The 16,099-nt window shown below is 43.8% G+C and overlaps 1 protein-coding gene across 1 annotated transcript in view; it reads right to left on the bottom strand.

The window, feature by feature from the left end:
- The window catches only part of PMF1 (polyamine modulated factor 1), a 75,520-nt gene that overhangs the window by 38,681 nt on the left and 20,740 nt on the right, over positions 1 to 16,099 (bottom strand). The window contains exon 3 of the mRNA XM_086946411.1: positions 3,643 to 3,743. Within this exon, the coding sequence (XP_086802537.1) occupies positions 3,643 to 3,743 (101 nt within the window). The remainder of the gene's footprint in view (positions 1 to 3,642; positions 3,744 to 16,099) is intronic.

Here is a 16,099-nt window from a genome sequence, read left to right as displayed (position 1 = left end):
GACAGAGGCCACACTGATGACACCAGGGTCCAGGCGTAGAGCAGGTAAATAGTGTGAACAGGGAGTAATGGAGTTATTTTAAGGGTTTTATTCCGTACAGATCTCTAAATTAAGCCCCTAGCCACTAGAAGAGTCATAGATTTGACAATACTGTGTTATGCTGTATCTGAGTTGCTATCCCTCTACAGCACCATGGGGTAAGTGTTTTCTCTGCTATTGCTATCTTTGGTGAGTCAAGTGCACAAAATAAATAACTTGACTATTGAACTGTAATTAAATAGAATCACAATCTCCTTATGCCATTTCTCTCTTATCTGTAAGTATTAAGAGTGTTGAAACAGGGATCAGTCCTGGCTTCCCCACCTGGCCAAACCGTGTGAATCTAGGCAACTGTTTATTTCACTTTGCCTGGTCTTTCTTTATTATCACTTGACATATGAGAGCACCTTGAAATATAGGAGTACAAAAGGTGTGCTGTACAAAGTCTCATGTATGTTGATACAAGTCAAGTCATAACATTTATATAGCGCACTACATACCCAGAGGGTTTCAAGGCGCTTAGGAAGGGGAGGAGGATTATTTGTCAAATATCCATGTTTTAAGCTGCTTTCTGAACGCTAGGTGATTCTGGGTGAGGCGAAGGTAATCGGGGAGAGAGTTCCATGTTTTGGCAGCCAGGTATGAGAAGGATCTGCCTCCCATGGTGGTTTTGTTGATGCGAGGTACAGTGGCGAAGGCTTGGCTGGAGGAGCGAAGTTGGCGGGAGGGGGTATAAAAGGACAGTCGAGAGTTGAGGCACTCTGGTCCGATGTCGTAGAGTGATTTGTGTGCGTGGGTAAGCAGTCTGAAAGTGATCCTCTTATTGATGGGTAGCCAGTGGAGGTCTTTAAGGTGACCAGAGATGTGTTCGTTGCGTGGGATGTCTAATATGAGCCTGGCTGAGGCGTTTTGGATTCGTTGTAGTTTCTTCTGGAGTTTTGCGGTAGTACCTGCGTAGAGGGTGTTTCCGTAGTCCAGTCGGCTCGTGACCAGAGCGTGGGTGACTGTTTTCCTTGTTTCGGAGGGGATCCAGCGAAATGTTTTTCTGAGCATGCGAAGAATGTTAAAGCAGGAAGAGGATACGGCGCTGACTTGTCTGTTCATAGAGAGTGAAGAATCCAGGATGACGCCTAGGTTCCGTGCGTGGTCTGTCGGGATGGGTGCTTTTCCGAGGGCTTCCGGCCACCAAGAGTCGTCCCATGCAGAGGGGGATTTACCTAAGATGAGGACTTCTGTTTTGTCTGAGTTCAGTTTCAGACGGCTTTGTTTCATCCATTCAGCGACTTCTTTCATTCCCTCGTGTAGGTTAGTTTTGGCGGTGCTGGGGTCCTTGGTGAGGGATAGGATCAGTTGAGTATCATCCGCGTAAGAGATGATGTTGAGGTTGTGTTGGCGAGCGATGGCCGCAAGGGGGCTCATGTATACGTTGAAGAGGGTGGGGCTGAGTGAGGATCCTTGTGGTACGCCGCAGATGATTTCAGAGGCCTCGGACTTGAATGGTGGGAGGCGAACTCTCTGGGTTCTTCCGGTGAGGAACGAGGTGATCCATTCCAGTGCCTTTCCTTGGATTCCGATATTTCTGAGGCGTTGTAGGAGGGTGCTGTGGCAGACTGTGTCGAAGGCTGCAGAGAGGTCGAGGAGGATGAGGGCGACTGTGTCTCCATTGTCCAGTAGAGTTCGAATGTCGTCTGTTGCTGCGATGAGGGCGGTCTCAGTGCTGTGATTGGCTCGGAAGCCAGATTGTGAGGGGTCGAGTGATTTGTTGGCTTCGAGGAAGGCGGCGAGCTGGATGTTGACAGCTTTCTCGATGACTTTGGCCGGGAATGGAAGAAGCGAGATGGGGCGGTAGTTTTTGAGTTCGGTGGGGTCTGCTGTTGGTTTTTTCAGAAGGGCGGTGAGTTCAGCGTGTTTCCAGTCTTCTGGGAAGGTAGCGGAGTTGAAGGAGCAGTTGATGACGTCTCGGAGGTGCGGAGCTATGATGGAGTCTGCTTTGTTAAAGATGTGGTGAGGGCATGGGTCTGTGGGGGAACCAGAGTGGATGGAATTCATCAGGCGGATTGTGTCCTCAGTGGAGATTGGGTTCCAGGCGTTAAGGGTGTTAGCGGGGGGAAGATGGTCAGCTGATGGTAGGGTGGGTTGGCTTCCGGGTTGGTTGTCAAAGCTATTGTGGATGTCAGCAATCTTGTTGTGGAAAAAAGAGGCTAGGGAATCGCAGAGGGTTTGAGAGGGGGTGATGTCGTTGGAGTTGGCCGAGGGGTTGGAAAATTCCTTGACGATGTTGAAAAGTTCCTTGCTGTTGTGGGCGTTGTTGTCAAGTCGATCTTTGAATGCTGTTTTCTTGGCTTTTCGGATCAGTTGGTGGTGAGTACGAATGGCGCTTTTGAAGGCGTCCTTGTTGCTGGTGGATGGGTCTTTTTTCCAGGTCTTTTCAAGGGAACGGCACAGTTTCTTGGACTTCTTGAGGTCGTCGTTGAACCATGAGGCCTTTTTGATGCCAGGTTTGTGTTGACGTTTTTTCAGTGGTGCTAAGTTGTCGGCGGTGTTGGATAACCAAAGGGTGAGGTTGGAGGCGGCTTCATTGGTACATGTATAATAATAACCTAGTCCACACAGAGGGTCCCATGACATCTGACCTGCCTCTTTGTTCACGACTGACATTTTTGTCGGAACCAAGAATGCATGAATGTTTACAAATTCAGGACTGAAAACTATCACTTTTAGAAAATGCCTTTCAAGGAAGTGACATAATCTGATGCTCCAAGGAGAAACACTTCAGTAAATTAATTAAATGTTTTTGAATTCTGAAAAGTCGTTTTTTCTCGTTTGTTGAATAAGGACTATAAAATAAAGGTGTTTTTAATGCAAGTGGAGCAGGACACCGTTTCCATTTATTTCTGTTAATATGTAGATAAACACTTGCCGGTTTAACAGCTTTCTGAATGTCACTGCTAAGTGACAAACAGGAGCCCAAGGGGCCACATGTATAGGTGAGGAGGGCCATAAGCTGTCCCTGGGCCATACTTAAAGTAGCCCTAATCTAGTGTGTAGTGAGACTTGTCCATGGTATCTAGTTGTTTAGTCTGTGCATTCAAGTTTGCATGATCACTGCCGTGGGTGGTTTTTGATTCATTTCATTTTGCCTTCTTTAGATTTGAAGTTCTCTTGCTGGACTCTTGATTGTACAGTTTTGAAAAATGCTTATTGCATACAGTCTACAAAGGAGCACGATTCTTACAAGTAGAGTCTGCAGAATTTCTAACTTTCTTGTCCCTGGAATGGGGTTGTTTTCCAAACTTTAAGATCTGATGTGGAAAGCTAGAAACTTGTCAGTGTTTTATCTTCCCTGGTGCTACACTCGGGCACTGATTACAGCTATGCTCAGGATCCAACAGCTCTCTCCCAGTCGATAAGCGGAGTCCAAAATTCAATTTCCTCTTGGGGTCTTACATTCCAACTCCACAGATATATACCTGCTAAATTTAAAACAGCCCAGTATTCTGGAATCTGGTGAGGTTTATACTAAAGGTTTGTCACAGTTCACCCAAATGCTTATGTCCTTCCTGTGTAGAAACTGTGGACATCTGCACAAAACACCATACTCACCAAGCAGGCTTCACTCGGCTCTTTGCTTCATCTTTAATCTTATCCAAAGAGTTGAGAAGGGCCTCTAGGTTACCTTCCTCCTTTATCTCCCTGATTTCATCCTGGCAAGTCCATGTGGGTAAAGAAAGAAAGAAAAACACATTTGGTAAACACATTATGAGCCTAGAATGAACCAGAGTTTGGTGACAAAAATCAATCAATTTAACAGTTATCCTAACTGTGGCAACTGCCGAAAGGGGCACCCATCTAAGCCACTCTAAATCCATCAGATGCTGATCTTGTAAACCATGCACTATTAACCAGCGTCTTCTTAAGCATTATCACATTGTAATAAATGTGCAAATAATATTTTGTTGTATACCATACACACGCTTTGAAAGTCTGATCAAAAAGGGTCGGAAGGATGGAGCCCCAGGTCCAGGAGGAATCCCTAAGGCCTTGTTCAAGGTGGATTCAACCTTTTGGGCTTCGAAGCTATCTCCACTTTTCAACTCTATCCTACAAAATAACATCATTCCGCCATCTTGGCAGGGATCGATTCTTGCACCAATCTTCAAAAGGTGGGGACAAAAAATCTCCTGAGAATTATCGCCTAATTGCCCTTATCGACAATGAAGCAAAGTATTTTGCCGGGATATTGCTCAACTCACTCCGGGCATGGGCTGACGACCATTCCGTACTTACTCCGAATCAAACCGGTTTACAAGCAACACTGGTACCTCAGTCAATCTTATGACTCTCCTGCTTGATAGGTCAGGCGGAGATCAGTACTTGCTCGCTCTATATGGGATTCATAGACTACAAAGCTGCCTTTCACAACATCAACAGGGGCAAGCTCCGTCAAAAGCTTTCTAGATTGAACATCCCAAATGGACTTTTAAGAGCCATAAAGCTCCTACATCAGTACACATGGGTCAGGATCAAGATCGGGGACGGCTCTAGACTGTCACGCCCAATCCTCACGACAAAAAAACTTAAAACAAGGGTGCGTCCTGGCACCCATACTTTTTAACTTATTCCTATCAGACTTTCCTGAAGGCTTAAACAAGGTAAACTCATGCTCCCAAATTAGCTGGTTTCCTGCTGTCAAATCTTCCTTACGCCGACGACGCCGTTCTTCTAAGTAAAAGAAAGATTGGGCTGCAAAGACTCATGGACGCTACCTCCGAATACTCAAATAAGAACGAGCTCTTGATAAAAAACAAGAAAACAAAAATTTTGGTGGTACGTCCAGGAAGGGCAAAGAAGCTTGCTTGGGTCCTAAATCGTGAAAGCATTGCCGAATCCAACTCCCACAAGTATCTAGGTGTTCTCTTCAACAAAAACGGAAGATACATAACTCACTTAGAAGAACAAAATAAGAAGGGTGCAGCACTAGCTTTTGCAATTAGTTCTATTCACAAGAAGTTACTTGGCCCAACATTTGCCTCAACACTGCAGGCAGCACAGGCAAAAGTCATTCCTACATTAACTTACTGAAGAGAGGTCTTAAATGGATTGGACAGTGGCCAATTAGAAAAAACTATTGCAAAAATCTATAGAACAGTGTTCAAGTTACCTACACAAACGTCACCAGCCCAAATTAGGCTGGAACTGGGCATCTGTAACCAATCACTGGCCAGATCTATGAGGTTCTTAATGTGCTGTCACAAATGGAGGTCGTTGAAGGAAGGCAGCCTAGCGCAACACCTATGGTTTTGCCTTAACACGAAACTATGGCGTCCAGGGCATGAATATTGGGCAAGAGGTCTAAAAACTCTAGGCGTGAATGAAGTTTGGAACCTTCAAGTAAGCCACAATGAATTTAAAAGGCTAGCAAAATAAGTGTAAAAAAACTCTCCTCACTGGAAGACAAGGCACGTCTAGCAAAAAGAAGCCACAGCTGGATGACCCTGCTATCATACATTTAGCTGACACCTCAGGAGGTACCTAACCCTACCTTTTACCGCACGTACCACATTAAGTTTTTTTTAATTGAGAATGGGAGTTATCAACTTGTCGTGTCACCTGCCTAAATGGAAAAGAGACCACGGCCAGGAATACTGTCGACTTTGTGGAAACCATAAGGAAGACATAATACATATCCTATGCCTTTGTCCAAACCGGTTGAAGGAAAGACGGTCCCTCTTAAGGAAATTCTGGAACATCAACGAGGTCGGATCACGAGGAGCCGCAGTTTTGGCCTGCTTTGACCCACGGAACACCAATTTAAACTGTGCTTTAGTAAGGTTTATGGATCGAGCTGTAAAAAAACTAGGGGAGGGTACCCAAGAATATGATCCTTCATCAGAATAATAATTTGGCAAGTCCCCCCTGCAGCTACCTAGAAAAGGCCAACCAGTTAGAGCCATCATACCAACTGACTAAGGGGGCTGGGCACCCATGCTGGTCTACTCTAGGACAAAAATAGGGGGGGGGGGACTTTTACTACAAGGACATGAACTTTCACTGTCTTTTAACACATACATTTTAATATTTTGTAACTTGCAAAGGTTTTTTAAATCACGCAATAAAGTTTCTTCTTCTACACACGCTTCACTTATAAGAGACATCAGTCCAAACTGTGAAAAGGAAAGTAAGCCTAATTAGCAGATCGCTGCAAGACGAACAAAAGGAGCCTAACTTGGAATGGAAGGCTTTGTGGTCATCTCTTATCTTTGGAGTTCAGTTGCTTTCTATTGGCGCATGTTTGGTAAGGGCATGAGGGAGCAGACGTTTCCATTCTCATAAGATGGGGATAGTCATTAGGGCCAATACGATAATTCTCCCCAAGTAATCTTTAGGGGCTCTCTGGGCTGGTTTTGGAGAAATTACAGCTTAGAAAGTGGCAGCATTTCTGCACAAAAGGAAAATGTAATCCAAGGTTTACCAACAAAATGAGGCAATCTGTTATGATATCTGACATGGTGTATGTTCTAAGTTGTCTTGTAGCAGCAAACTAGGGTTCCTAGGGGCATTTACAACATGAACCATTGAAGAAGATAGGAGAGACATTTGTATCAAGATAAAACGTCCTACAATAATCCAAGAAGGAAAATGCTGAACCAATGAAAAGAAAACATTAGGTGAACAAATAGCACATGGGTACTAAAGTGGACTCTGAAAAGCATCTTAGTATACAGATTGTTCAGACTTCATTAAACCAATAAACCAAACGGCCATATCACATAACTTTACATTTAACTGATTTAGGGGATTGGCGCCGAAGGCCAGATGCTGCATCACCTCCATCCAATAGCAAGCCAAATACACAGTACTTCTTTTGAAGTCTCTAACTGGGCCACCGGTGGCTTGTTATGACCAATCTAATTGTGTTCCAAACTCGAACAAGCATTTGCAATGCAATAGGTCTAGCTTTTACGCAAGTTTAATCTATTGACAATGCCTATTATTTTTAAACATAAATAAAAGGAATTATCATTGAAAATGCCAGTAGCTTAAACTCGCATAAATTCGAGACCTATTGCTTTGCAAATGCTGGTTTGTCAATGCTGTGCAGCATTGGCCAAACGCATTTTGTTTTTAAGCGCTACTGCAAAGCATCCGAAAACTGCATTAGCAAAACCAATAGGTCCGAAAGGCAAGACTCATCGGCTTTGCTAATGCTAGTTCTTTATTTTGTCAGAAAAGGAGTTTGAAGACAAATGCTGACTTCATTGAACTATAATTTACTATTTCCTAGCCCAAATGTCTTTTGCAAGCCTTTGACTTGTTGGGAAATCTTCAGCTTTTCTGATTGGCCGGATCGCCTCTCTCCATAGAACAGCTTTATTGTCTATGGGCAAGATATAAAGCAAATGTCAAGGCTTAAATTGTTGTGTCATGCCTCAGATGCCCTAAGGTAGCATTGGGGAGACATAGGTCTCATGATGTCTCCCACACAATTCCTGGTGGTAACTGCATTCAGCATACATACCATTATCGCCGACTGCAGTATTTACCGGGTGCACGTTTAGCTCATCATTTCGAGCTTTATATCCCAGAACGGGGATAACACAGTAATACACGTGTGCCTCAATGTAAAGTACAAAAACTTGGAATGTGGGAAGCTTTCGATTTGCATCAGGCTTTATATGGCAAAAATCATTCCAGCAAAAAACCCACAGCGTGTGGTTTTACTGCTCTAATTATGAACTATATTCAGGCGCAAACTCCCCATAGGCTGCATACACACACAAATATACAAAATAACAAGAGCTAAAACACAAGCGCTGCCCGGCGGCCGCGAAAGTTAGCTGTTGTGATAGAGAGGGGGAAGCAGGAGGTGAGCCTGCGAGTGGTACGCGTGCGCTTGGGAGAGTCTTCACTTTTCAAGCTCTGCACTCGTACTTGTGGCGCTCCCCTGCTCGCTCCCGCAAGGTGGATGCTGCCACAAGCACGAGTGCATGCTTAAAAATTTGAAGAGCGACGACTAAAGCCCCTCCTACGCAACGCATGCGCCCTGTGTAGGCGAGACCTAAAAACCATACGCTCATTAAACTGCAGCAGAGCCGTTTCGTTGACATTTTTCATGTGCTTCTTACTAGGCGCACCAACTGGTCAACACCACATGGACAATTAAGTCACAGGACTGACACCTAAAAGGAGGAGGAGCTGTAGCTGGCCAAATCTGGAGTTGGTTTCAGTCAGTGCATTGTACTAGACCGGTCTCTGAGCTCAGTCAAAACCACTTTATTCGGCTAATAAAAACCACAAAAGTACACAAACAACAATTATCATACCAACAATACAAATAGATAAAATTCATAATACATTTTGCAGTAGATCAAATATGCCAATTACATAACAAAAAGTACACATAAAAAGGATGGCTAGTAATTCATATGTCAGAAAGCAAATAAATCATTAAATCATCATCCTCCGCCACTTTTTCACCAATATAAAAACATTTGACAAAACAAATTTGTATCAGAGTATATGATCAGCCATAGTTTAGGTCTCTGAGCTGAATGTGGACTGTGGTCCAGAAACAAGATATGGGTTAAGCTCCTTAAGATATGGAACTGACAGAAAGGCTGACTAATGATGTAGGTGACCATAACTGTTGATATAGAGGCAATCTTTTACAGAGCTTCTGTCCTCCGTGTATATGACATGTGAGCACACAAAAGCTGATTTTGCTAAAGCAAATAACTGAAGATAAGGAAGGCTGAAAATATTTTTCCCAGGGGATGGATGAGGGTTTTAGCAGCCGCTCTCCAATGGGTACACTTAAAAAGCCTAAACACCATAGCATTACTAATTGGCTGCCACCAACTGTCAGTTGCCCCAGAGCCGTGGGATGCCAATACCAACCCTCCACTATGTGCACCACAAGTCTAGCATAACCTTGTAGCCTGCTTGGGGTTTAACAATAAAAATACGCGAAGCACCTCCAAGTCTTTGCAATGTACCCAAGACGCTGAAAATCTGCAGGAAAATAGGAGTGCCAGGAAAATGGAGTACAGAAGCAAGATAGTAAAGCTCTCAACAGAGTGAGAGAATGCATATCCTCAGTCTCCTCAGAATTTGCATTGATGAAAAATATTTGGCAAGGCAGGTGGGTGTATAAACATCCCCCACTCTTACTCTCTGCAATCAATCACCCAAAAGGGTCAAGGCATTTCTGAACTTTATGCAAAACTCCAGAAAAAAGTGTCAGACCTTTGAGGAAAATACAACAAATCATATACCAACTTCAGTCTGCTCCAAAGCAACGAGCAGGATTCAGCTCACTCATGCCCTTCACCAGCAGGTCACCCCAGATGGCCATTAGTCGTGTTGTGGACCACACCCCAGGAGATCCCGAGCAAACTAAGGAGTCAAATAAATCGAAGCAAATTGAAAACAATAAGCTACAATGGTTGAGAGGGTTCAACACAATTCATTCATATGAAAGAGTAAGGGGCAAAACCAAGGCAGATAATTTCCAAAATGCGTGACTCACCTTAAACAGATGAGTAAGGAGAGGTTTATAAAGGGGTTTAGTAAAATACCGTGGTCAATAGCTAGACTAAACTGAGAGAACCACTCCCCACTGACGCCACAGTTTAATTACCCTGATGTATATATTGGACTCAACCTACTAATCATACTCCCCTTGCAGAGGTTGCATAATATTACAATTCAATCTTTCACAATGCACTGAAGATGCGGGTGCCGTCCAATTCCAACTGTTTCTCATCTGCCGCTAACAGCCCTTGGGGGGGGAGGGGGGGGGTCATGTCACAACACCGTTCGCATTAGCAAGCGCATGCAGCCCAGACTTTTACTGTAAGTCTATCTTGCAGTTGTGAGTAGGAGGACAAATGGCCAAAGATCCATCAACTCGTGACCCTCACTCAGCCATAATGTACCTTATCCAGAAGTGGGCCAAAGTAGGGCAGATTGTGTTGCTTTATTTAGAACCTTTAATAATAATAAAGACAATTCAGAAAGTAAATGCAAAGTCAGGAGAATGGTGCGAGAAACTCACAAGAACAGTCCTGTTCAAATTCCTGTAGGTTAATTCCAAAGCTGCACTGGGCAACAGTTTACACAGGGGAACGATGAATGGGCTGGCTCCTTGTGGGTTGAATAAGCATATTTAGAAAGGATGGAACTCCAAGAGTTGAGCCATGTTTGTTAAAGCAACAAAGCTAGTCTCTACACACATACTTGGAGACAGTGTGCACATTTTTTCAACAGCCTGTTCATTCTAAAACAAGAGCAGGCAATGTCCAATTTTTTTTTCTGAAACAGAAAGTGCACCGAGGTACACTCGGTGGGAAGAGTGAAAATTACATTATTTTCAAGAAGTAGGAGCAACCACAATAAAAGCGCCAGTAGAGCCGTGTCTTTCCCAGCCATGAAATCTTTACTGGTGGCTAAACACATACATGTCTCACATATGTATGGGGTCCCAGAGCACTTAGCAAGAGCTAAATCTATTTTCTGAAAAATATACTTTTTTTGTATGCATTCATGTGTGTCAAAATAGAGGCTACATTAACTCAATTGTATGTGTACTTGTGATTTATATGAGGCAACTCATTTGTGTCACAATGCCCTGCGCTGGCACTTGGTGGCTCATCCTGCAAACAATTCATTTGAGGCAAGATGGCGTCTGACGGTCAGACGCGAGTGTGAGGGCTCCGAAAACGGCTGGGAGATCGAGCAGGCTCTGGCTAGGAGAAACTGTGTTTACGTTCAAGAAAGCGGCGAGTGCAGAGGCGGCAGCAGCGGCGTCCGAGAAGCAATTGCAAAAACGGATTACAAACCCGTCATTACACGCCGAAAACCGGAGCTAGGTTTCAGGCTGATTTGGAGCCTGAACCGAGGCAGAGGAGGAGCTGCATTGACCCGGGTGTTGATTGGGCTGAACCAGCGCTGTAGTCGGACGGAGCAGAGCGGTGGGATAGTGCAAATCCCGCAAATACAAACGTAATAATACATCAATGGAGTGAAAAGGTTGAAAAGGTTGAAAACAGCGGATCAAGCGATGTTTCAAGTGGCTCATGGAATACTACTGAGCTGAGTCCGTGTAATATCTTTGTGACTTGTGATTTCACGCTTAAATATTGGGAGACCGGTGTCGAACCCTGCTGACGTGCAGTTGCATATACAGTGGCAGAGACATCTACCAGGTATTTTGGTGTTACTACCCATATACTCAACGTTTTTATTTCTTTGCTCTGACTAATTAGATATCTAGACTGATATTAAGAAGAAATAATTAGACTCTTCATTATGGCACCTAAAATAGCACGTGGAGGGAAGACCAGAGCGACTGGGGAGATGCAGATAGGCACACGTGCAGCTCTAGCAGCTAAAAATAAGCAGGACTTTAGTAATGGTATAGAGACTGATGGTCTCCTGGCTGGAACTCCAAAGATTACACAAATGTTTCAAGCTAAAGGCAAAATGGTGACATCAAAAATGAACGTAGTATCGGCTTCTGCAAGTCCTGGTGTTGAATTAGCGGCCCCTTCTGAGGGTGAAATCCTTGCTAACTCAGAAATGAAGAAAGCCATAAGCGGTACAGGAACTGAGGTCAACCCCCAAAAGGAGAATGCCGAGGGTATGGAGGCGAAAGGGGATATGGAAAATGTGGAGAATATCGACAATGTGGTAGATACCACCCTGACGGAGGCATTATTAGATTTGGTAGTCTCCCCCAGGTCCACACAACCCGCTTCTAATAATACCAACACTCTAATATCTACCCCCACATCAATCTTTACCACAGTAAATAAAACTGATCTTGGAGAGGGGGATCCTGTCGGCAGCAAGGATAGTGAATATTATTCACTATCCGAACATTCAGAGCACTCCTATGCCTCAGAGGAGATAGAGGAAGAGGAAGAGGTTGAGGAGGAGGCAGACGAGGGCGACCTGGAGGATGATGGAGAAAACACTGGGAGACTATCTCTTGATCTTACTGCTGTTGAGCAAGGGAATTTAAATTGGGCAGACCTGACTGCCGGCAATAAGGTTAAGGATAATGGTGGCCACCCTGGACCTACAGAAATTCCCGACTGGGCATTAATCGAGAATAATCCTAATTCCAATGCTGAACAATCAGGTGGAGCAGTATACAATATGGGCTCAACGGCCCAGGAGGCACTAGACGTGGTATTGAAGGCAATTTCTGACCAAAGGGTAGAGGCCAAAGCAGATCATCAAAAAACTCATAATGCCTGTAAAAAGCTACAGAATACTGTCCGCCGTTTAGCAAAAACCTGCAACGACTTTACGGATAGAATGACCGAAGCAGAAGGGCGCATCTCCGCACTTGAAGATCAAATGACTCAAACCCAAAGCGAGATTAAGGAAATCAAGGCGCAAAAGTTTGATGTGAACGCGAAGTTGACCGACCTAGAAAATAGGCTACGGCGTAATAATCTACGCATTTTGGGGGTGCCCGAAGGTCGCGAGCGCCAAGATGTGCGGCAGTTTGTTATAGACTTACTTAATGATGCATTTCCTGAAGTCAAGGAATGGCAATGGGCGCAAGAAATTCAACGGGCTCATCGTTTCCCATTTCGGCCACAATCTGCACGAGCAAACCAGGGCACTCGATATCCACGGGCTATTCTGATTTCCTTAAATAATTTTTTGGCTAGACAGCTACTTTATGATCTTGCACGACCAGATAAAAAGAGATCAGGTCTTGGGGTGGAATTTTTTGTCCGCCCTGACTATTGCCACGCTACAGTGGAGAACCGGTGGCGACTTCGCCAATTAATTCCTGCATTTCAAGCAAAAGAGGTGCAAGTGTTCCTTTTGCAACCTGCCACGTTGAAAACGATTTATAAAAGCCAAAAGAGATTTTTTACAACAGAAGTCTCAGCCAAAGAATATTTGAACTCATTACCCTGAGATGACATAGACTCGATTACCATGTGACATTTTCTTTCTCTATTTTGAAATCTCAGGGCTCTCCGTTTCTAGTTTCGATAATGATCTCCACAGGCATTGGAGGTACTCTCACACACATCAAGGGGCAATAGGCCCTATTGCCTCATTGTTGGGGGAGGGTCACGGGGATGGGGGAGGGGGTGCTTTGGGGGATGATGGGTGGGGGGCGGGCACTTGGTGGTGGGGGTGGGGGGTAAAAAAGGGGGAAAAAAATTCAGTTCAAGACCGACAAGACATGAGAGATATTGAAATGAAAAGCTCTGGATGTAAGAGATGGTTGTTATTTACTACTTTAAGTAAAAGAAAAAAATGGCTAGTACTAATTTTCGAATATGTTCTTTTAATGTTTGTGGGTTGAACAATGTGGTAAAACGTAGGAAAGTGATGCATGAAATACGTTTGATACAACCAGATATTATCTGTCTCCAAGAGACACATATATCATGGGGAAACCGTAAAGTGTTGAATGAATTAGGATATACTGTTCTAGTTGCATCACAACAGTCTACTATGAATCGGGGCGTTGCTATTTTGGGTCGTCAATTAGGTATTGTATCTACAAGAACTAAGGCTGATAATATGGGCCGCTGGGCAATTTGTGAATGTATGATAGGGAACATCCCTATGACTATATGTAATGTATATGGCCCAAATAGTGACGACCCTTCTATATTTGAATTTCTGAATGTTGAATTAGCACTCTGGGGCACCCCCGTGTTGGTAATGGGAGATTTCAACATCCATGGGGATATAAACACATGGGATCCAACCTTTAAAGATTATAGGGGTCGAAAACAGAAGGTCTTTAGGGGGCTGAGACAATTATTGCTTCAACATGGACTGGTTGACTGTTGGCCACTTTTAAATCCACTTGATTCTGGCTATACTTTTTTTCTTCCCCCCCATAAAAAATATGTTCGTTTAGATTATATTTTTTCAACTCGAGACCTGTTAGTAGGTGCTCGGATGTCCCTAATGCCACGTATCACATCTGATCATGCACCCGTAGTGTTGGATATGACAATTATTAGATCACCTCGCTTGCAAAGACCTTTTACATTTAATAAGAAACTTCTGGCTGACAAGATGTATGTCTCTCAAATGTTAGAATGGTCCCAACAGTTTTTTGATATTAACAGAGGATCCTCAACAAGTGCAATGGTATGGGATTGTTTCAAAGCGGGGTTGCGTGGTGAGACATGCAGCTATGGCTGGGCAATGCAACGTAAGGAAAAGGAAACAATGAAACAGCTATTGCAAGATCTGGCTAATGCAGAATGTGAGTTGATGGGGGACATAAGGAGAGGACAGGACTGTTGTAATACTCAAGATAAAGTGGCAAAATGTAAGGCTAAAATTACAGGGGTCTGGAATCAGAAAATTGCTTCTCAATATAAATTGTATAAGGCTGAAAGGTATGAATATGGTGAGACGGTAGGGAGATGTCTTGCTCAGAGAATGCGACAAAGACAGGTGATGCAACATATATCCTCTATTGAAAATAGACAAGGTTTGAGGATAGAGACACCTGAAGGCATAATGAGAGTTTTTCAAGAATTCTATACCGAGCTTTACACTCAGGATAATGCCTCCCCAGAGTTAATAGAGCAGTTTATCAACAGGTGTTATCCGGGACATGCGGTGGAGGATACACAAAGAGAGGAATTGGAAGCCCCAATCACGATGATAGAACTTGAGACAGCCATTACAAGTTTAGCTTTGGGCAAGGCTTCAGGCCCTGATAAACTGCCATTAGAGATATATCTTAAATTGTTTCCAATCATTAAAAAAGATATGCTAGAGACATTCATAGCTGCCCAGTCAGGACATTCACCCCCATCATGGGACGACGCCACTATATCAGTTTTTTAAAAAAAGGATAAGCCTCCATATCTGCCTGGCTCATATCGGCCTATATCGCTTATTAATGTGGATGTTAAAGTCTACTCCAAAATTCTTGCGAACCGGCTGATCTCTGTGGTCCCGGGATTGGTCTCTAATCAACAGCACGGATTCCTACCTGGGCGGGATACAACTAATCATGTTTCTCGAGTCATTGCAGCCCTGGATTACGCCGAGACGACGCATAAGAATATAGGCTTAGTATTTTTAGACGCAGAAAAGGCGTTTGACCGCGTCTCATGGCCGTATTTGTGGGCTGTTATGACTAAAGTCGGATTTGGACCTCGTTACCTGCAGGCCGTCCAGGTTATGTATAGGCATCCAAGGGCACAGATTTCTATGTCAGGACAGCTGTCAGGGTATGTAGATATTTCCCGTGGTACACGCCAGGGATGTCCATGTTCGCCACTTTTATTTGCTATTTACATCGACCCATTGCTGCAGGCATTAACCATATCATCACATATACCATCCATGATCTTTCCGGGGGGCAGCATGCGTGTGTTAGCATATGCAGATGACATTGCAGTTGTGACATCAGACCCAGACACCGCAGTTTCCGAGATTGAAGCTATAACTAAAGAGTTTGGTCGGGTAGCAGGATACAAACTCAATATTTCAAAAACACAAATTGTATGTACGTCAGGATTATGCCCTAATGATAATCGAGTAACCTCAGAAGCCAAGTACCTTGGTATTAAAATTAGATTATCACTTCATGATCTGGTCATGGTCAACTGGACCGATCTTATAGGCTCTATAAAACAACAACTAGAAAAAATTGAATGCTTACACTTATCGATGGTGGGACGACGTAATGTACTCAAAATGTCTATACTCCCTAAAGTGCTGTACTTCTTCAGGTCAGTTCCACTTGAGGTACCACCTTTAGAAATGCGGAAACTTCAAGCAACGGTGGAAAGATTTATTTGGGGATGGAAATCCCCACGTCGGGCATCTAAATTCATGACACTTCCTATGTTGAGGGGAGGCTGGGCCGTCCCTAACTTTATATTATATTATTTGTCTTGTTTATTACAGAATATAAAGTTTGCGGTAAATGGAAATGACCCACCTCAATTTGAGGACCCTGATATTTTTTACTTATTACTTGGCCCACGAGCACGACAGATGCTTCTTCGTTTTTACGAGCCTAGCTATTACAAGAGAACGAAAT

This window comes from Lissotriton vulgaris, chromosome 12 (genome assembly GCF_964263255.1).
Source record: "Lissotriton vulgaris chromosome 12, aLisVul1.2, whole genome shotgun sequence".
In the NCBI taxonomy this organism is placed as follows: Eukaryota; Metazoa; Chordata; class Amphibia; order Caudata; family Salamandridae; genus Lissotriton; species Lissotriton vulgaris.
This window is presented reverse-complemented; position numbering and strand designations above follow the sequence as displayed.